The sequence below is a fragment of the Canis lupus genome, chromosome 25, assembly GCF_048164855.1.
Source record: "Canis lupus baileyi chromosome 25, mCanLup2.hap1, whole genome shotgun sequence".
Taxonomy (NCBI): Eukaryota; Metazoa; Chordata; class Mammalia; order Carnivora; family Canidae; genus Canis; species Canis lupus.
The window spans coordinates 28,321,176-28,344,017 of NC_132862.1; the positions used below are offsets into that span (position 1 = coordinate 28,321,176).

Sequence of the window (22,842 nt, forward strand, 5' to 3'; positions counted from 1 at the left end):
AAATATTGTTAAGCAGAGGCTTTTAACAATAATGCATAAGATATTTTTTAAAAAGGAAAAGCATTCAAGAATAGCTATATAAAAAAGTAAATTTCACATTTACAAAAAATTTTATCCAAAAAACTGGTTTCCCAGTGCCAAGGAATTAAATGTCTTCCTTTAAAATGTAATGTAATCATCAGAGTCATAAGGGTTTCTGAAGCAGGCAATATGTGTCTGTAATTAAAAATTTTTCCTTTCTATCCCAACCAAAATAAACTGAGTAAGATATGCAAGGCATACATAAACTTCTGGATTTCAACTAGATTAACATATACCACCAATCACTATAAATAATTTTACTTTTCCTTTAAAAAAAAAAAAGCAATTAACGGACATCACCACATTTTAAATCCTACCTCCACAAAGATGAAGAAACTGACACCCAGTAGGGCAGATGCTAGTGGTGCTGCAGTACAAGGCAGGAAAGCAGAGTCCTACCACTTTCTGCCCAGGACGGATCTACATCAAACTGAAAATCCCAGTAACTATCTCCCCCCAAAAAAGTGAACAGCCTCTAAAAGCTAACAATTATTATCATATTACCTTTGTACATTATCACAATGTATTTCATTACATGGATTTTGTAACTTCAATCATGAAAACTAAGAATAAAATTAACAACCTACTTGGAAAATGTGCTCAAGCATTCTACCGCATGTCCCACTTCATGTAAACCACACTGAGGCAATCTGTCTCTCCAGATCTTGATTTCCTTGTTTTTCCATAAATTGAGAATGCTGGCCTAGCTTTTAATCATCCCCATGTACACTATTGTCTTCAATTAAGGATGGGATCAGTTTGACGTTTTAGCTATTTCTGCTGCACTGACTTGGAATAATGACTTCTGAACAAAATACAATTTTCAAGTAAAAAAATCAAACCAATCTCTGATAAATATAAAATAAATATAAAAAAATCTTTTATAAATATCTGTTTGCTGGCAGTGTGTCTGCAATTCTCTTCATGTCACAGGCACACAAAGTAAATGATGGTTCTTGGGCAGGACATTAGTGACTGCCAGAGATGGGTGGGTGGGGGTGCTCAATGGCTCCTGAAACCTGATAGTGGCACACCAGCTGTGGACGCTGTGCCCAGTATGAGATGATGAGGACACTATCACAGACTCAACACACCCATCATGAATGACTTGTTCATCTTCAAAGCCAGAACCTGTATTTCTAGAGTTAACTCACAAAGCTATACAATCAGTCACACACACACTCATCACCAGCACTGGCTAAATCACCGAAAATTAACAACCGCAACAAAATACTCCTACTACCAAAAAGAGAAATCAAGCATTTTTGGGTGGGAAACTATTTATTATTAATTATTCTTAGAATCACAAATATGCCTATAAATTATAGACATGCATGAATGTGATAGCACAGGTCTGATTATTCTAAATCACAAACTGGAAATGAGATATGGAGGGAATCACTACTTGGGCATCCCAGAGTTCAAACAGACTCTAGGTTCAACTCCTGGTATGCTTTAAAATCATTACTGTGGATTATATAAATTGCTGCCAAAAGATGAGGCAGCAGTTCTTCCTGAGAAACAGTACAGAGCTATGAGCGTGGGCAGCCTGGGTGGCTCAGCGGTTTAGCGCAGCCTTTGGCCCTGGGCATGATCCTGGAGACCCAGGATCCAGGTCCACGTCGGGCTCCCTGCGTGGAGCCTGCTTCTCCCTCTGCCTGTGTCTCTGCCTCTCTCTGTCTCTTTGTCTCTCATGAATAAATAAATAAAATCTTTTTTTTTTTTTTTAAAGAGCTGTGAGCATACAGATGTGCTGGAGTGGGAGATGAAGGCCTTTGACGCTGGGATTTCAAAACAAAGCTCATCTTTGTAGACATGACAATTGTCTAACTCCTCTCACCCTCAGTTTCCTTTTCTATCAAATAGAGTCAACATCAGCTTTCTTAACGGGTTTCTCTGAGGATTAGAGATAATATAGGAAACCTGGTTTCTACCAAGTATATCTGGTACTCAAAAAGCATTATTGTAGCCACTGGTAGTATTTTGTGTGCATTACTGTATATATATATACACACACACACATATATTTTTATATATACACACACACACACACACACATATATATATTTTTTAAGATTTATCTTAGAGGAAAGAGAGAAAGCATTAAACAGGAGGGGCAGAGAAAGAAAGAATCTCAAGCGGACTCTGCACCCAGAGCAGAGCCTAATGCGGAGCTTGGTCTCACAATCCTGAGATCATGACCTGAGCTGAAACCAAGAGTCGGAGGCTTAACATACTGAACTGCGTAGGCTCCTCTGTGTTCAATACTTTTAAAGACCACATAATACTCTATCTTGTTATCTCATGGTTTAGTCAACAAGAGTCAATTGCTGGACATTTGTATTATACTTATTTTCTACTATTATGAAAACATTTTATTTCCTTAGCATCTAGAACCAGAAATGGAACTACAGAGTCAAAGAATATGATTACCTCTATGACCTGGTAAACATATTTCTTAGATATCTATCTTCCTAAATGAAGACTGAGGTGTATGGTTCAAGTTGGGTAGAATATTTTGCTAGTTGAATTTCAATCACTTTAATTGAATCCTAGAAATAAACAAGATCTTTTTAAAAATATTTATTCATTTGAGAAAGAGACAGTGCACGTGCACATGTGTGCAAGCAGGGGGAAGGGCAGGCAGAAGGACAGAATCTTCAAGCAGACTCTCTGGTGAGCCGAGCCTAGAGCCTGATATGGGGCTTGATCCCAACCCACAAGATCATGACCTGAGCTGAAACCAAGAGTCAGATGCTCAACCGACAGAGTCACCCAGATGCCCCTCAACATGCTTTTTTTTTTAATAGAGAAATTTAATTATAAAGAAATCGAGAACATGTTTTTCAAAAATATTTCAAAATAAGGAATGACTTCCTCAATCACAGTTGCAAAGCAAAATCATCTTCATAATGTACATAACTTACTGTTTAAACAATTTTTTTTTAAAAAGATTTATTTATTTGAGACAGAGCACAAGTCAGGTGAAGGGACGGGGGTGGGGGGGGGGGGGAGAAGCAGACTCCTCACTGAGCTGGGAGCCTGAAGCCAGGCTCAATCCTAGCAGCCTGGGATCATGACCCTAAACCAAGGCAGAGGCTCAACTGATGCAGCCATGGAAGGCACCCTGATTTAAAATGTTTAAACAAAAGCAACATATGTGCACAGAATGTGTGTGTGTGTGTGCATATATATACATTCTTTTTCACAAAATACAGAAGGATTTAAAGTGAAAAGGAAAGTGCCCTCTGCTCTTGATAGATCTCATCAAAACTCAATAAAACCCAAAAGTTGTTAACATTTTCATTTGTATCCTACTAGAATCCTTAAATAGAAAAAGCAGAAATATATATATATATATTTTTTTTAATTTTTTTAAAAATTTATTTATGATAGTCACACAGAGAGAGGCAGAGACACAGGCAGAGGGAGAAGCAGGCTCCATGCACCGGAAGCCCGACGTGGGATTCGATCCCGGGTCTCCAGGATCGAGCGCCCTGGGCCAAAGGCAGGCGCTAAACCACTGCGCCACCCAGGGATCCCAGAAATATATATATTTTTATTAGTATACAAAATGCTCTGATACTTGATTTTTTTTCCTCTTCATAAATCTTGGATTTTGGCACATTCAGATCTATTGCTACATGTATTCTATTCTTTTCTACTGTTCTAATTTATACACTAGTTCATTATTAAATGATACTTCAGCAATTACTATTTTTACTGTTTTTGTGTGCGTATAAAAACAAAATTCAGCAACTATCTTGTACATTATAAAATAGATGAAAACTCAATCTCATAGTAATATTATGATATTTGTAGGACAAAGTTGCAGTTATAGAATTGATTAATCAAAGTGTATGAGCACTTTATATTTCACTATTTTCACCAGTTTACATTCCTACTCGTAGTAAAGAGACTATTTCCCTCTGCCTTCACTAATGCGAGGTATTACCACTTAAAACTGCCAATCTGATAAGTGAATAAGATATCTCATTCTAACTGGCTTTTCTTTTTTTTTTTTTTTTTTAAATTTTTATTTATTTACGATAGTCACACAGAGAGAAAGAGAGAGAGGCAGAGACACAGGCAGAGGGAGAAGCAGGCTCCATGCACTGGGAGCCCGATGTGGGATTCGATCCCGGGTCTCCAGGATCACGCCCTGGGCCAAAGGCAGGCGCCAAACCGCTGCGCCACCCAGGGATCCCTAACTGGCTTTTCTTTTAGAGTGTCTTTCTACATTTTCGTTAATGTGAGAGGATTTTCCTTGCTCCCATCTTTTATCCATTTTCTACTAGCTTGCTAGTACTTCCTTACTGGGAATCAAATGTTTTTTACTTAATTTATTTATTTAAAAATTTTTGAATTTCATTAATAGTTGATCCAGCTTAACTTACATAACTTTAAAAGCAGTTGGGAATTTTGACATTAGCCCCAATATATTCTGTGTCTATGATCCTGGCACATCTTTTCAATTATTCTCCCCCACACACACATTCTTTGCTTTTTTTTCTTAATTTTTTTTTTAAGATTTTTAAAATTTATTCATGAGAGACATGAGAGAGAGAGGCAGAGACACAGGCTGAGGGAGAAGCAGGCTCCATGCAGAGAGCCCGATGTGGGACTGGATCCCGGGACTCCAGGATCACGCCCTGAGCAAAGGCAGATGCTCAACCGCTGAGCCACCTAGGCATCCCTTTCCTTAAATTTTTTAAAATTTGAGCTTCAGGTGTATGACATAATGATTCAACATTTCTGTACATTATGCTATCCTTACCACAAGTGTAACTACCATCTGTCAACATTTAACACTATTACAATATCATTAATTGTAGGGAATCAAATATTTTTAAATGCTACATATTCAACATCATGTAATAAAATTTCTCTCATTGCAAAAATAAATCTGAAAATTGGCTATAGTTTCCTTGTATTATTTGAATTAAGGATTCATTCACTCCCTCTTGTCCAACAGAGATGACTGCATCTGATTTGTTTTCATATGCATAAATAGATTTTGTTTCATAGATTTGTTTTCATATGCATAAATCTATTGTAAAGATCAATAGATGTGGAAAGGGCAAACAAGGATACAGCATCATGGATGGTCAAGAGGCCGGCATCCATCTAATTTTGGTCTCTGCCACAATAACTTGAATAATCCATAGGTGTCACTTCAAGCCTCAAAATATTAACTTCTCAACCAATAAAATGAAAAGTTGGGCAGAATGATTCCTAAGATTGCTTCCAGGTATAAATCCCGTGACTCTTAGGAGGTTTCAACATTTTTCTTAGGACCATGAAACACCTGCAGTAGAACATAGTAACTTAATTATTATAATATAAAAAGTAAATAATCAAAAAGAATATTTTTTTAAAAATAAAACTAAATGGTAATATAACAAGATTATCAACATAGTAATATCCAAGTTTCTTAAGACATTTGATTTTTCTTTTTTAAAGATTTCATTTATGAGAGAGAGAGAGAGAGAGAAAGAGAGGGGGGGGGCAGAGACACAGGCAGAGGGAGAAGCAGGCTCTATGCAGGGACCCTGATGTGGGACTCCCGGGACTCCGAGATCACGCCCTGAGCCGAAGGCAGACGCTCAACCGCTGAGCCACCCAGGCATCCCCAAAACATTTGATTTATCTAAGTCCTCAATATATTAGTAACTTGGGAATATATAATGCATGTACTGAAAGCATTAACCTATCACCTTCACTATGATTTTCTGGTAATCATTTATGAGTAGCTCAGCAGGAATAAAATATAAACCTACTTAAGAGCCCACTGCTATTAAAAGCTTCTTGTTGCTGGAATAATACCATGCCACTTATGGCATTTATGCTATTTTAATTTTTCAACTCTTGCTTTAAATGAGATATATTTATAAATCAAATGGGACTTGTATTTGAGTTTACACCGAAGAGTTCCCACCTATGAAATCAACTGAAAGAATTGTGATCAAGACTTCATGTTTACATTGATGAAATTATTAAAAACAAATCCCCTTTCTCCCATTTGAAGAATTATTTCAGGGCCATGATGCCTACGCTTATTCATTTTATACTTTTAAAAACCATGTTTAAGAAAAAATTGTCTCAGACACAAATTTTATGTAGGAGAAAAATCATTGCTATAGCAACAGTAGCTTTAGTTTATGAGACTGAAAAGTGAAAAATTCATATTTCCAACACTTGAAACTTAACTGTTTGATTTTTTTTTTTAACTGTTTGATTTTTGATGGCTGAGGGGATACGGTGGTAGCTCCTGACCTTTTGTCATTACTATCATCACCTGGATCCCAATGAGACTCGGCCAAACCCCAGGCCTTAAAAGATAAAAACAAAACATATAATGCTTTCTTCAATGATAAGGTTAATTATTTATAAATCAAACATAACACTCTAGGCCATCCCCCACAGGCTGCTTTGCTCTTTTGCCTCATGTTCCAAGAAGCCAAAGGAGTTAGTGAGATAGTGACAGCCTTGAATGGTTGAGTGATGTGTATATCTCTTGCTCAAACAAAAACAAAAACAAAAACAAAAAAACAAAACACCAGCACCATGCCATTGCTTTGTTTGGAGAAAACAAAGCACTGTTCCCAGCTAGCACTGACATCCCTGCCCTTAACTGTGACTGGCTCCAAGAAGCAATATATCTTTTTTCTGAGCATCATTTCCTTACTATTCTGATGGGCAGAGGTTAAAAGTTAGCAACAAAAGGAAATTAAAACATTTTTTTCATAAACAGATGGAAAAATGTGAAGGTATGAGGAAATCAGGAGCAACTGTAAAATATTTTCCCCCATTTTAATGTCTACTGTAAAACATATACTCTTGGCACAAGGGGAATGATCATTACTACTAACTTAACCCAAAGCACATGATTCACCAAATATGGTAGAGTAATACAGTGTTCGTGTAATTCTGTAATTATATTTTCCTGGTTCTGCCCTTTACTAGCTGTGTGACTATGGACAATTTATCTAAGCCTCAGATCTGTTATCTGAAAATATAGATAATGAGAATGCTCACAGTTTTACAAAGATCAAATGGTGGATTAATATACGTAAAGCATGGAGAACTGTTAGAAGCACCTGGTAAACACTTAATGAAAGGAATACATATCTTCATTGCTCTGTTTTGAGTCATTCTAATAGGGATGCAGTGGACCTAATTATGATTTTAATTTGCATTTCCCTAAAGTCTATTGATGTTAAGCATCTTTTCATGTATTTATTTGTAATTTGCCTTTCTTGGTGAAGTAACTTTTCAAACCCTTTGCCTATTGGATGGTTTGTCTTCTTAATGTTAAGTTTCTACAGTTCTTTATGTTATTTGGATACAATTTATTTGTCAGACACATGATTTCCAAATATTTTCTCTCATTCAGTTGCTTGTGTTTTCTTTCCATTAATAGTTTTTCACAAAGGAAAAAGTTTTTAACTTTGACAAAGTTCAATTTATCAATTTTGTTTCTCTTTGTGTCTTATACTTTTGGTGTCATTTCTAAGACATCTCTAACTCAAGATCACAGAGAGCATCTTCTATGTTTTCTTCTAGAAGACTTATAGTTTGAAAATTTAGGTCTATGATCCATTTTTAGAGCTTTTGGAGTTTTCTTCTTAAGTAAGCTCTTTGCCCAATGTGGGGTCTGAACTCACAATCCCAAGATCAAGAGTTGCATGTTCTACTGACTGAGCCAGCCGGGTGTCCCTTTAGTAGATCCTTTTTTTTTTTTTTTTTGAGTTTTGTATAAAGTATAAAATGGGTCAAATTTCTCTTTTTTTGCATAGAAATGTCCAACTGTCCAGAAGTACTTGTTAAAAAGGCTAAGTTCCCTCCATTTCAGTATATTTTCACCTATGCATTAAAAACAAACAATTGACCATGTATGGGCCTATTTCCAGATTCTATTTGTTATCTATCCTTTCTCTAATGCCACACTGTCTTTGATTACTGTCGTTTTGTAATGATTCTTGAAATCTGGCAGTATGAGTCTTCCTACTTTGTTCTTTTTAAAAATAGCCTGGCTATATAAATATAAAATTCACATAAATTTTAGGAATAGCTAATCAAGCTTTCTTAAGCAGGGTAAATTTATACTACAAGTAGCTATGGAATTCAGAGTTAAACAGAGTGTCTCTTCATCCCTATATTAAAAGAAACACTAAAATCTTCCCAGAGGTAGATGAAGGAACTGATAATCTCCACATTTCCCAAATTTTTAATCAAAGTCTTATGACTTTAATTGCTCATTTAAATTCTTATTCCCAGGTGGCTCAGGGGTTGAGCTTCTGCCTTTGGCTCAGGGTGTGATCCTGGGATCCAGGTTCGAGTCCCATATCGGGCTCCTTGCGGGAGGCCTGCTTCTCCTTCTGCCTGTGTCTCTGTCTCTGTGTGTGTGTGTCATAAATAAATAAAAATCCCTTTAAAAAAAATTCTTATTCCCTAAGTCGATTTCTTCTTAACAATTTCAATCCTTTCAGGAATAATGTGACATCACAGTCCTCAGCTGTCAATGAAACTGTTTTTCTCTACCATGTTCCCCTTTAAGTCAAGCCAGGCTGTTTGGGGTTTCTCCCTGGGGTGGGTTAAAGGGAAAGGCTGGGAAAAATATCTCTGTTCTAGTTACTATTCTCATTTTACATGTCAAACTGCAAAAAAAATTTCACTTAAGATTTTATGAACTTCTTGCAACTGTCTTGTTAGACAAACACCAAAGACATCAGAAAACAGCAAAGAGTAACAGACTCTCACTATAAATGAGGGTTTTTACAGCTGTGGTTTTGCATAGTGTATGGGCTGTGGTACAGTCATCCACCCAAGTAATTCAACTACCTTCCCAGTCAGCTAGGGTGCTCACTTTAAACTCAAGTATGTAAGGAAAAACAACCAAGTTCCAAACAATTATGTAGACAGAAAGAACTGATGATAAATTACTTATAAAATCGTTACAGGGAGATTTCAATTGTATTTCATGCATAAAGTTACCCATCTGCTTTCACTGGATTTAAAGGCAATATCCCCCCTTTACAGTTTGTTTACGGCAGGAAAAGGTTCTCTACAACCATACAACTGAAAAATCAAAACCTAAAACACAAAAGAAAGCCATTAAATTACTCATCAAAATCTTTAAGGCCAAGTTTAAATTAACCCCTTATAAATACGAATCATGTCACCTATGACAGGTCAGACAGGTTAGCCATCTTCCCATATTCCACTTCAGAGGTTAAGAACAAACCTTAACAATGATTATTCATGTTTCTGACCTGATTTTCCCACAATTTAATTAAGCTAAAGCCAACGACAAAGAGAAAAATGTCACTAGAATATTCTGATTTGCTACCTCACAAGTCTTTTTCATACAATTAAAAAGTTTTTATTTCACTCATTCCTAGGCTTTCAACTCTTATTATTTAGAAATAAAATACTTGCAGAAACTTCAATACCCAAGTATGGGTATGGTACAGGGTTTGTTTTTTAATTTAAGGAGGAAAAAAGAAACATTCCAGATTAGCCAGTCACAAGGAAATTTTTTGGTCATATAGGGAAGATCACACACTTGAATTTTACCAATAAATTAAACGGGGCAAGAGAGGGAGTTTACAACACTGGGATCAGGGTTTCCACTTGATCTTATTTCGTAGTACTTTAATGCAGGGTCAATACATCAGCCACCTTCTAAAATGGTTGGTTCACTGAGGGCTAGAGGTTGCTGGAGAGTTCCACAACAGAACACACACAATTATAAATGCAGAGTAAATAATGACAAAGTATTACTTCTACATATTGCCTTTCTTTACATCCAGTGCTGAACATTCATTTCTGACCTCATACCACTGAATAAGGAATGAGAAGATTATAAAAGAAAGTTTACAAAAAGAACTGACTTTATTGGGGGATGTTGAAAATGGGAGATGTTATGCATGAGTAGGGGCAAAGGGTATATGGAAAACCTCTGTACCTTTCTCTTAATTTTGCTGTGAACCTAAAATTAAGAAAATAAAGTCTTAAAAAAAAAAAGAGAGAGAGTGCAGAAAGAGTTATACAACAAAAGAAAAAGAAGTACAAGTTATCAGTAATGGCCCAGAAAGATGCTCAGTCCAAGCTTTGTCTAAGAGACTGTGCCCTAATTAAATCTTGACCTGATTTTTACCCAGGCCCTTTCTCAGGAGCCACTGAGGGCTCTGTAGGAATCAGAAGACAAGAGGTAGGAAGACCTTAATTTTATCAACACATATAAGGTCACCAAAAACTCACTAATGAGTTCTTCAATTTATGTCTTTCCTGGATTTATACATTTTGTTTAACATTTTAATGTTTGTGAAATTGGATTCATCTTAGATTCAATGTGTGCATTTTATGTAGTAGTTTGCTTTTACCCTACAAAAGTCTGTAGTTAAACCACTGGCAGATATTTCAATCAAAGTATCTCAGAAGGCAATGTGAAACTCCAGTCTACCACTGGTAGTCAGAGGCGGCCAATTTAGCACTGTCAACTGGATGGGTAAAGGTCAGACAGAAGATGCTAGAGGCCCTCCCAGGACTGGACAGAGAAGGAAAGCTCCAATTCCCTTCAATGTAGTATCAGCGGAAACTAAGTAGTGAAACAACACTAACTTCATTCATCTGTGGTAGCTTTAGTTTACAATCACCCCCCTTTTCTTTTCTTTTTACACTAGATAATCTTTAAATAGACCTTTACTTAGGTCCAAAGATAAAACTGAAAACTAGTTTAAGTCAGCATCCTGGGTCTAAAGTAGCTGTACCACATCAGCAAAGTCACTACACCAAACCCATTATTGATAACTTAATTTTCTTTAAGGGTAAAAACAAGAGAAAGAGAATACATGCTTTCCAGGACAACTACCAGAATAAAATAAATAAAGCAATTTGTTTTATCTTTGACAAACTAATTCAAAATAATGATTGCACCTTATTATTCACATATCTACTATGTGCCAGTAACTCAAAGTATATTACATTAATCCTATATACTTTACAGAAAAAGAAACAGAAACTCAAAGAAGTTACACAGATAGAATCAGGTGTGGGATTCAAAGCCAAGTCGAGATGATTCCAAAGTCTAGCTCTTTCCGGCTCCCCAAGTTGTCTCCAGGATGCTTACTTACTATTTTACAATCATTTACCTTTAACTGAGTTTCTGTTTAGAACACATTCTTACAAGAAATCTCAAAATTTGATCTGATCCACTACTAATATACTCTTTCCCTCATTTGAGAAGCTCCTTCTTACTGTTGTTGTTATATGTAATACAGCATGAAAATCAGAATGTGTGTATATACATGGGCTTGCAGGTATGTGTAAGGGGGAAAGGGAACACATGGGGAGATGAAGAATTTTAAGTAAATTTAATATTAAAATAACATAAAAGACAGTGATATCAAATTTTTATATCTCTCACCCAAAAGAAATTGTTTAACAGTTATTTCTTTGTAAATCAATGAAATGAACTGCCTTCAATTCAGAGTTTTGGGGTTTCCACAAATATACTTGCCACAGATGATTTGTTTCATCTATGGCATAAATAAGGTATAGCTCACTTTGGTTGTACAAACTCTGAAGTTTATTTTGTATGAGAATAGCCCATTTACACATATAAAGAGAATTTTTTTTTCTAACAACAGAATCCAAATACATGATTTCAGTGCAAAGTTAAGTCTCAAAAAACATTACATCAGCCAGAATACTGAAGCAAAATGATGGCCAGGAGATGCTTCCTTCTGTTTATCTACAACAGCTTATATGCTGAAACCAACCTGAAGGTTATCTCCATTGAAAACACACAACTTTAATGGACTATGACTATGGTTCAAAGTAATCAAGAACTTCAGTGGTTGGGTGGGGTGGAGACAATTAATAGAAACTTTCAACTAGAAAGAACTAGTAAGAAGCAGTGGTCTCCCCACTAGTTAACTGTGCCATACTTTTAGACCAGAAGAGTATACAGTGAAATGTGGAATTATTAATGACCACACATAGAACCCATACTACCACGGATGCCTTACAGAAAAATAATGACTAGGAAAATCTCCAGCTACCCAATGAAAGGGAAGGGCCATCTCAAGAGTTGTGTCATTTTCCCCAACAGTATTTAGCTTCCCTGTATAGGGAAGCTGATCTAGGGTTGGGGTTTTTCTGGGGGTTTGTAGCAAAATAGTAAAAGAACCATGAAGAAATCAAGATCTATGGAGTGGAGAAGATCAAAGGTACATGTAGTAGACATTAGTTGGGAAGGCTCACCATCTCACGATTCTCCTGACACTTAGAAGAGCTGCTCAAAACCTGTCTGTGCTTTTAAGCTGAAAGAGAAACTGCATTTTCTGAGATAAAAACAGTCCGACTAGCAAATTAATATGATTCAATCTTCTACAGATGGCTCTATCTTTCCATCCATCAAGCAAATCAGATTCTCTCTTGGGAATTTGACAATTGTATGACGATATGGTCACAGCTGTGTCACCCTGATGAAAGCACTCAAGGGAGGGCTCAGAAGCTCCCAATGCTCAAGGCCCTAGATTCTTGCTCTGTGCAAAATTTAGCTGTGTAGCAATTCCTTCAAGACTGCAAACTCCACAAGAGTCCTTTCAGTTTGAGTTAGCTTCTGTTTTTGCAACCAAAGGAACCTTAACAAACATGGTGAGCCTGGGAGGTTAGATGGGTGGTTCCACTAGGCCCTTGAGTTATCCGTCCAACACCTAACTTTTTTCTTTCTGTTGTTCACAAAGTCTGAGCATGATTGCTAACTAAGCAAAATACATCAAGTAAGGAAGAAAGGTTTCTTTTTTCAGAAGACTTAAAATTGTTGCACACATACAGACTTGTTCAAGGCCACATTATGTAAACCGAGAGAGAAAATTATGTTAATACAATGTCTATCAGGATTCAAGGACTTTGGTTATTTTCAATAACTTTAATAATCACACATGTTAAATAAATTAAACTGACATAACATTTTCGCTGAAAAAAAAAAAAAACAAAAACATAACCACCAGTACTCAAACTTATCATGATCTCAATTCTCACTAAAAAGAATCACTTTTAGGGTCAACCAGCGTTTAGCTGGGCAGGTATACTGACTTCCCCCTGAAGCAATATGAGAGAGCCCAAAAAGCACAGGAAATAAGAGTCAAATGCAGCCCCATGTAAATCAGATGGTAAACCTATAACTGGGGGCCAGCTAGGACAATGGAGAGGATTTTTCAAATGTAAAAGCATATCTATCACATTTTCTGAGCCAATAGAAGGGACTTACTTCACCTTTTCCATGATATGTGTTTAATGCTTAGTGATGCCACCTTTTGTCTGAAGCAATGTGGCTCTCACTGCTTCAAATGGCTCAGAGAACTGATACTTTCCACCTTACTCCAACCTAATCACTATTAAAGATATATTAAAACACGTGGTAAGACTTTTATATATATTCACACAATTCTATATATTGGACAACATCAAAACAACAAATAATGCTATTGGGACAATTAGCCAACAATTTGACAAATAGTAAGACAGGTTCTATGTAAAAACTATTACTCGAGTGCCTGGGTGGCTCAGCAGTTGAGCGTCTGCCTTTGGCTCAGGTCATGAACCCAGAGTCCTGGGATCGAGTCCCACATCAAGCTCCCTGTAGGGAGCCTACTTCTCCCTCTACCTATGTATCTGCCTCTTTCTCTGTGCATCTCTTATGAAAAAATAAAGCATTGCTTGGTAGATTAGAAATATAAATACCAAGAATAAAAATATAAACCTAAAGAAGGCAATATAGCTATTTTTATAATCTAAGAGTAACTCCAAGTAGGACACCAAATGCAGAAATCAAAAAAGAAACAGACTGATCGATTTTACAATAAAACAAAAATGTCTTTGGAAATAAACAAAAATGACTGTCAAAATACAAATGAAAATCTTACTTAAAAACAATAAAAATGATGAATACACCAAATAAGAATGAACACTGAAGGCAATTAATCTGGAGACCAATATGTATATCAAAACCTTAAAAATGGGGTTACTTTTTGAGCCATCAAATTCTATTGTTAATAATACTACCCTACAAAAACCAATCTTCTTATCAAGTATATTCACTTGATACCATGGTTAGTAATAGTCAAAAACCTGAAAGAAACAAACCACCAATATAAGCATGTTAAATTATAATTCACCCCATCCATTCAAAGAGGTGATTTACTGCCATTAAAAAACAGAAAGCGGGGCAGCCCCGGTGGCGCAGCGGTTTAGCACTGCCTGCAGCCCGGGGTGTGATTCTGGAGACCCAGGATCGAGTCCCACATTGGGCTTCCTGCAGGGAGCCTGCTTCTCCCTCTGCCTGTGTCTCTGCCTCTCTCTTTGCTCTCTCTGAATGAATAAATAAATAAATCTTTAAAAAAAATAAAAATAAAAAACAGAAAGAGATCCACATTCACTGACATGAAAAGAGAGTTACCATGTACTAGTATGCTGGGAGGAGGGAAAAAAAATCACAAAACAGCAGAAATAATATGCACAACAATGTATACTGACTATCAAAGTATGTTCTTCCTGGGCACAAAAGCAGACAATATTTCCACCTCTTATCCTTACTCCTAACACGCACACTTTGGTGTGCCTTGTGATGATGGTCTCTGCAACAGTACATAGGCAGGGGTACAACTTTGGAGCTACATGTTGAAGATGTCAGACACAACCCTGGCTCAAGTTCCTGAAAGAATGCAAGGAGTGGTAAGAGGCCCGCACCCAAATCCCAACCTGAACATCGACCCTGGACTATTGTGTGTGAATGAAAAATAAACTCTATTGTGTTTGTGCCATTATATTTGGGGCCTGTATTCACAGTAGCTTGGCCTATTATAGAGAAGAAAACCAGCAGTTTCCCTTCTGAAATGAATCTATATGCACACATATTTTTAAAGGTCTGGAAAGACATGTATCCAAACTTATCTTTATGATATTCAACTGATATTTAATCTTACTGTTGCATGCAGCTGTCAACTATTCTTGTTGCTATACAGTATTTCATTAGATGAACATGTCACAACTTATCTACCTACTACTGATGGGCACTTGGGTACTTACTAGTTTTTTGCTATTATTTATTATACACACATCTCATGAATGGTCTTGTAGACGTCTTTTGGTGAATATATATTCAAATTCCTGTTGAGTATTTACTTAAGAGGGGAACTGAGTCATAGGATATGCACGTGTTCAGTCTTAGTAAATACTAACAAACAGTATTACAAAGTGATGGCACTAATTTGCACTCCTACCAGCAGTACAGGAGAGTTCTAGCTGCTGTATATACTCATCAACACTTTGTATCTTTTCATTGTCCTCATTATGGTGGTAGTCTCATACACTTTTAATTATTCTCAACATAAAACACCTTATTACCTAAAATTAAAGAAGTTTAAATACAGTATACATCTATGGAACAATGCGATTTCAAAACTATACGTAAAATGTGTTCTTAATGATTTATGATGTCTAGAAAACACTAAAAGAAAATGGGTTGCCACTCTGTAAAATCAATTAGTTACAGACATTTGAAACTTGACCTTCCTCGACTTTTTTTTTTTTTTTAAAGATTTTATTTATTTATTCATGAGATACACAGAGAGAGGGAGGTAGAGGCAGAGACACAGGCAGAGGGAGAAGCAGGCTCCATGCAGGGAGCCTGACACGGGACTCGATCCCGGGTCTCCAGGATCACACCCTGGACCAAAGGCGGCGCTAAACCGCTGAGCCACCCGGGCCACCTGACCTTCCTCGACTTAAAACATTGCAGGGGCTCTGAAGTCAGAGTGCTTGGGCTGGGGTCCTGCTTCCCTGACATATGCAGTCTGACCTTTGAGAGGGCTCTAACCTCTCTAACCTGCCACATATGACCTTTGACTTAGAGGAATGGTTTTAAGAGCTTGGATACTGGAAGTAAACTATCTGAGTTCATACCCTGCTCTACAATTTCATAATCTCTCTGGGCTTTATCCTCATCTCTAAGAAGAGAACATAGAAGTTCCAACAGCTCATGAGACTGAATGAGAAATAAATGGATGGATACATGCAGAACACCCAGAACAGTGCCTGATACGTATGTATTTGCTACTATCACTGTTGCTGCTGCTACGGTCACCACCACCACGACCACAAGTTTCATATCTAATAGACAAAAAATAAGAAACCAATCAAATTATGGTAAGTTGGACCTCAATTCATGCCAGCTTATTCTCTGAGACTAACAGTTGATTATCTGAGACAAAACAGCCACAGAGCTAGAGTAGCAAGTAACCTTCACTTTCACTTACTTCCAGGTAGACTCAGGGGCCTTTGCAAGACAAACAGAGAGACAAGCTTCCACAATGAAAATTCCAAATACAAAGCACAAAGATGGTGAAACACAGGTATCATTTTATAACTTAGAATTCATTAAAATGACATTAAGCAATAGCTTAATGGGTTTTTCTACACTCATGCAAGCCTCTCTAATCTCTTCTCACAGGATGAGCTTTTTGAGACAGAAATGGGATCTTAGAACCCTTCTGCTCTGAGGATAAACAAAAAGGTCTTGAACATGGCCTTCGTGGTACTCCTTGGAATGATCCTGTAACCTACTTTTCCCACCTCTGCTTTAGACTTCTGTCTATACACTCCAGATACACAGGCTTTCCTTAAGTTCTACAAACCTACCATGCTTCCTCTCTCCATGTGGCTTTTTCGCAACTATTTCCTATGCCTGCAATGACCTACCTGCCTTTCCCTCTCTGCCTGGGTAATTTCCATTTACCCTGTAGATATCGATTCAGTCAACTCCCCACAGACAACTCTTATGACACTGCATCTCTCTTCACTAAGTTTATCACTAAGCTTTACAGTGATTTGTGGGACAACTGATTTAAGTACTGTCTCCCTCATTAAAATGAAGACTCCATGAGGACATCTGTGTTTGCTCAACCACAGCAACCTCAGTGAAGGACACACTACCTAGTGCAAAGTACAAGCCGAATAAACATCTCTTGGTTGACGGAATGAATAAAATGAATGGAAGAAATGAAATAAAAAAACTGGAATAACACAGGTCAAACCAATAGAGAAAAGATAGGATTTCAAAACCTGAAAAGTGTCAGCAAACTAAGAACCACAAAAAAATTATCTCAGCATCAAGACTCAATGTGTCCAGTAGACATGTTTCCAAAGCAAAATAGGCCTTGCTGAATCTTATGTAAGCATGAAGCCAACACCAAAATCAAAACTACTTTCTGCAGTTTCCTAAATCAAATAAGGTATTGCATCTGTTACCACTTTTATCCATTTATCCATTTCATAAGTGAGCTACATTCAGTTCATCCCTTTTGAAAGACACATTCTTTTTTAGCTCTCCTTGGTTCCCAGAAGAATCTGAGATCAAATTATTGTTTCAGGGTTACCCTGAAGAATGCTTTCATCACTGATCTATATGCAAAGTATGGACTGCAAAATGGGAAACAATCCTAAACAGATATAACAATTGGGTGACCAATGAAGTGGGAAAGGTAGTGTTGGTGTGTGAATAGTACCATCTTATTAATGAATACAAAGTAGGTATTATTTGCCTGTATGAATATATGCTAGCAACTTCTTTTACTGTTTATTTTTTGGTAACGGAAAGATAATATACAGAAGAGAAATTTTAAATCCAATGGCTTATTTGATAAATGTTAATTTCATTTAAACACAGTATAAGGTGGACCATATATTAACAGACAAGAATCACAAAAGGTGACAAATCAAAGGGCAATGGCCCACAAAATTAGAGAAAACTAAAATTATGTTGTTGTGGTCACTACTACTCTCAAAAAGAAGCAAAGAAAGAAAAGTGAAATACATAGGTGCTTTTTTTTTTTTTTTTTTTTACACAGGTGCTTTTTAAGAAAACATTTAGTTTATCATTATTTATATTCATAATAGCTATCAACATGGAAGCCTGATACTATTAAAATCACAGAGGCTACAGAAATCATGATCTGGAACTTCTCCTGGACAGCTGACAGCCTTTGTATAGGCAAAGAGTGTCAAGCTCCTGGATCACAGCCACTACTCAGCTGAGGTATAAAAGGACAAATGTGGGAGGTGGCAAACCATTTTAGGGGTGATAATAATGCATGAAAGTAGAGTACAAACACAAGGATCCTACCCAGGAAAAGATAGCCAAGACACTGAAATGAAAAAGAGGCAAAAGCAGAGACAATGACATAACACTGATCTTTTGTCATTTGGGAATAAAACATTAGGTACAAGACATTTAGTACCATGATGTGTTTGTGTAACTGCAATAGGTTTCAGTGAGGTCAATAACACAAGGAGTAAACTAGATAAAATTAAGTTCGTTGTTAAATTTAGGTTAAACTTTCTTCAACCCTGCTCTAATTTGGGAATTTTTTTCCTTTTATGTTTTAGCATTAGAAAAGAACTGTTACTAAAAAAAAAAAAAAAAAAAAAAAAAAAAGAAAGAAAAAAAAAGAAAGAAAAGAACTGTTACTATTTTTTTTTTTTTGAGCCCACACATACTTTATTTTAGAAAAAAGAACATTAGGAGAGATTGTATAGTGTTGCATTGAGAATAAGGACTTTGGAACCAGACCCCAACTCTATCACATTTGTGTGACCTTCAGGCAAGTCACTGATCTCTTTGTGTCTCAGTTTCCTTCTATAAATTGTCAAAAACAATCATATCTACTTCATAATTACAAGGATTAAGTGAATTAATATAATTTATAAAAGTGTAAAGACCTAAAGCATGGTATGCCTTACATACGTATGTTAAGTAACTATTTTAATTAGGTTAAGTAGTCTTCTAAAATCCTGTGTCTTAAAATACACGAAAGAGTTTGTTTTTATCCCCATTTGACAGTTGAGGAAACAGATTCAGAGGTTCAATGACTTGCCCAAAGAAATAGCTAATCACGTTAAAGCTGCAACTGAAATCCAAGTCTTTCTGATCCCAAAATTTGCCTTTAAAAAACAAAATTTTTATTAAAAAAAATTCAATTATTAACATATAATGTATTACTGGTTTCAGAGGTAGAAGTCAGTGATTCATCAATCTTATACAATAATACCCTGTGCTGATTACATCACACACTCTCCTTAAGGACATTAAGGATATCACTCAGTTACTCTGTCCCCGCAACCCATTCCCCTCCAGTGACCCTCTGTTTGCTATGATTAAGAGGGTCTTATGGTTTGTCTCCCTCTCCAAAGTCTGTCTTCTTAATCACAAAGTATCTTGTTTCTAAAAATAGCCTTCTTATCTACTGAGTTCAGTGGTCCTTAAATACTCAGCTTAGACATACGAAGAGTTTAAAAAGCTAGATCATCTTAATAAAAACTAGGTTTCCGGACACCTGGGTGGCTCAGCAGTTGAGCATCTGCCTTCAGCTCAGGGCGTGATCCTGGAGTCCAGGGATAGAGTCCCATGCTGGGCTCCTTGCATGGAGCCTGCTTCTCCTGTCTCTGCCTCTCTCTCTCTCTCTCTCTCTTCTCTCTGCCTCTCTCTGTGTCTCTCATGAATAAGTAAGTAAAATCTTTAAAAACAAAAAACTAGGTTTCTAAATAGTAGGTATCATAGAGCTTCTGATATGCACATAGTAGTTTCATATCCCATAAGTACTTCCAAAATCAAATTCACCAACTGAAAAAACAAAAAAAATCACTGCACTAACAAATATAACACTAAGTTGGAAATGCTGGGTACCAAAATTTCAGAATACTATTTCTGAAAAGGGTAGAAAGGAATTCTTTTATTTACTTACTTTTTAATTTTACTGGGGGAAGGAGAGATGCTGAGACTTGGAACATAAGACATGTGTCCATATGTGATAAATTTCAAATCCCCAGATGCCTGTGGAACCTCTAGGCTCACTTCTCCTTATAAAAAGCCAGAGCTGTTGCACCCTCATTTGCTTCAAGATCATGCAAAAGCCTCACCCTGCACAACAGAAAGATAAGCAGGGCCCCCTAACTGGTTTCCTCTAAGTAACTGAGGAGGAGTCCTTTTGTCCTGGCCAGATACTTATTTAGCTGGTGTCAATATAAAGCAACAAGTTGAGAGTTAAAAATTAATAATATTTGAATCACATTTATATGTTCAAACGGACCACTTGTAAAAGTGAAATGTGCAAGTAATTAAAATGGGGACATTAAATGTAATTCCCAATATTCGATTCCTTTTTAAAGTAAGTAAGGAAGAGACAGCAAGAACAATGCAAAAGACAATAAGCCTCTGGTATCCAGAGCATGAAAAATCTCTGGTATTTTGGTGAACAATGGGGCAGCCAGGGTTGGATTTACACTAGATCATCCTGGTTACCCACTTGTTCAGGATGAAATCAAGTTTCTTAGTTACATCTAATTTTCTAGTCTGTAAACTCACCTAACACATGCATGTACCAAAGTTGTATTTTTCCTAGGATTCTATCAGAGTACTTCCAAAAAGCTAACCTTCAACAAATCTTTGCTATTGAAAAGTTACTTAATCTTCCAAACTTCTAAATATTTTACAAATTGAAACCACAGTTAAATAATGGCACTTGGGACAATACTAATTACTTTGCCTTTTATGAACCCTTTTTAAAATGGCTCACAGTGTAACTGTGATATAACTTCACTTCCTAAAGTGGCTTGAATAGTAAAGTGTCTGAAGAAGAGTTTAACCAAAACACACAAAAGTTTTAGAAAATAAAAGACATTACAAGCCACTATGTAGAGCTTCCCCAAAGTGGATCCTGCAGAGAATCTGCCCAGTCTTGGTTATAACACAGGCTAAACAGGTATTACAGGTTTCTGGTTTGAACTCTTTTCTATACTCTATACGTCAGACCTCATCTCTGAATATCAAAGATTCTATCGCTAGCAATTTAACACTGATTAAGGATGTGGGTGAATTAAAACACTGTCCAAAGATCTAGAAAAATGATGTCTAGGTTGCTAACAATAAAAGGTTCTTATCCAGAATAAATTTTTCTGATCCAAGATTTACTCTAGATATTGAAAGGAAACTAGAGTTTTATAAAAAAAAAGAAATGGAGCGGGGAATCCCTGGCTGGCTCAGTGGTTTGGCGCCTGCCTTTGGCCCAGGGCGCAATCCTGGAGTCCTGGGATCGAGTCCCGTGTCAGGCTCCTGGGATTGAGTCCCACATCGGGCTCCCGGCATGGAGCCTGCTTCTCCCTCTGCCTGTGTTTCTGCCTCTCTCTCTCTCTCTCTGGCTATCATGAATAAATAAATAAAATCTTTAAAAAAAAAAAAAAAGAAAGAAAGAAGTGGAGCACTCATATCCTCAGTTTCTAATTAAAACCACCACCGTTTGCAGAGCATCAGGCATGGGCCATAATGCATGCATGTAACTTTGACTTAAATGTAGGTCAGATACAGTGTAAGTTTCTTATAAAGCAACTAACATGATACTAAATAAGAAAACCAAACCTTACATGATACTTCTTAGAAGATCTGCAACCCATCCATCTGTGGGAACATCATCTTCACCCCGTCAAGAGAAGAATTTTCAGCAATTCCAAAATTGTCTTCAGGAAGCACAGAACAAGGTGATATGAGTTGCAGTTTTTTTTTTGTTGTTGTTGTTGTTTTTTTGGGGGGGAGTGTTTGTATGGGGGATGGTTGGTTGTTATTTTTGAGGAGAAAAATAAAGGGGAAAATTGGGAGAAGGGGTCACAGTAGAGTGACAGGAGAACGTGTTTATTTGGGAATACTTCAATTTATGTCACCCACAGGTAAAAACAGAAAAATGGGTTTAAATGGTGGAGAGAAAGATGGCTGGAGATAAAAACTTAGGAGTTATCACTAGTGGCTGAAGATTAACATGAAAAAACAAGATCACTCAGGGAAAGTGACTGTGTCAAGAAGACATATGAAGGATGTGAGCAACAGAGGCTACCAGTATTTATGCTTGAAAATGTACCTTCTCAGCAGACTGAGAAGTTGTACTTGAGAATCCTAGAGATGGTAATAAAACCTACTGAGCTAGGTAAATCAGGGGATTTTAGATAGTGGGAAGTGGCATCAAGGAAGAAAGACAGCATAATAGCCACAATGCAAAGGCACCAATGAATCTGGCTACTGAAAATAATGAGAGAAGAGAAGGAAGAAATATCAAGAATAGGACGAAGATAAGTGATGCCTTTTCAGAAAGGTGGAGGCTTGAAAAAAAAAAAGTTTTCTCATGTGAAGAAATGAAACAAAAGGTAAAAAAGATGTTTAAGCAACATCTTAAAGCAACTTTGGGGTGGTTGGGGGATCAACAGCAGAGGTGTAAGAAGAGTTTCTTTCAGATGAAAAGAACAGTCACTCCTTTAAAACAGGGAGAATGGAAGTAAAGTCAGGATAAACTTATATCTCAGGGGGCACCTAGGTGGCTCAGTGATTGAGCATCTGCCTTCCACTCAGGTCGTAATGCTGGGGTCCTGGGATCGAGTCCTGCATCGGGCTCCCCATAGGAAGCCTGCTTCTCCCTCTGCCTATGTCTCTGCCCCCCTCTCTCTCTGTCTCTCATGAATAAATAAATAAAATCTTTAAAAACTCAAAACTGTATCTTGCTTTGGGTGATGGAAGAAAAAAGTTGGAAAAAGAAAGTTCTTAACAGGGAGCCTCACTTTATTCTCTCGAGAGTGGGAACAGGATTGGTTGGCTAACCTCTGCAGAGGTGATTAGTGACCTTAAGGGTCACTGGGTATACTAAGAACTCAGAT

The 22,842-nt window shown here is 37.0% G+C and overlaps 1 protein-coding gene across 23 annotated transcripts in view; it reads right to left on the bottom strand.

Moving 5' to 3' along the window:
- PLEKHA5 (pleckstrin homology domain containing A5) overlaps window positions 1-22,842 on the bottom strand; it is a 242,065-nt gene that overhangs the window by 184,381 nt on the left and 34,842 nt on the right. The window contains exons 4-5 of one of the 23 annotated variants that reach the window (XR_012017645.1): window positions 21,568-21,660; window positions 3,694-5,389 (exon numbers count right to left, since the gene is read on the bottom strand). The exons of 21 other annotated variants lie outside the window; for them this stretch is intronic. Coding sequence is in view for 1 of the 2 variants with exons in the window: in XM_072798819.1 (XP_072654920.1) it covers window positions 5,317-5,389 (73 nt within the window). In the remaining variant the exon portion in view is untranslated. Of the gene's footprint in view, window positions 1-3,693; window positions 5,390-21,567; window positions 21,661-22,842 lie in introns of those variants that run through there. One more of the 23 variants, XM_072798819.1, reaches the window with a different exon arrangement.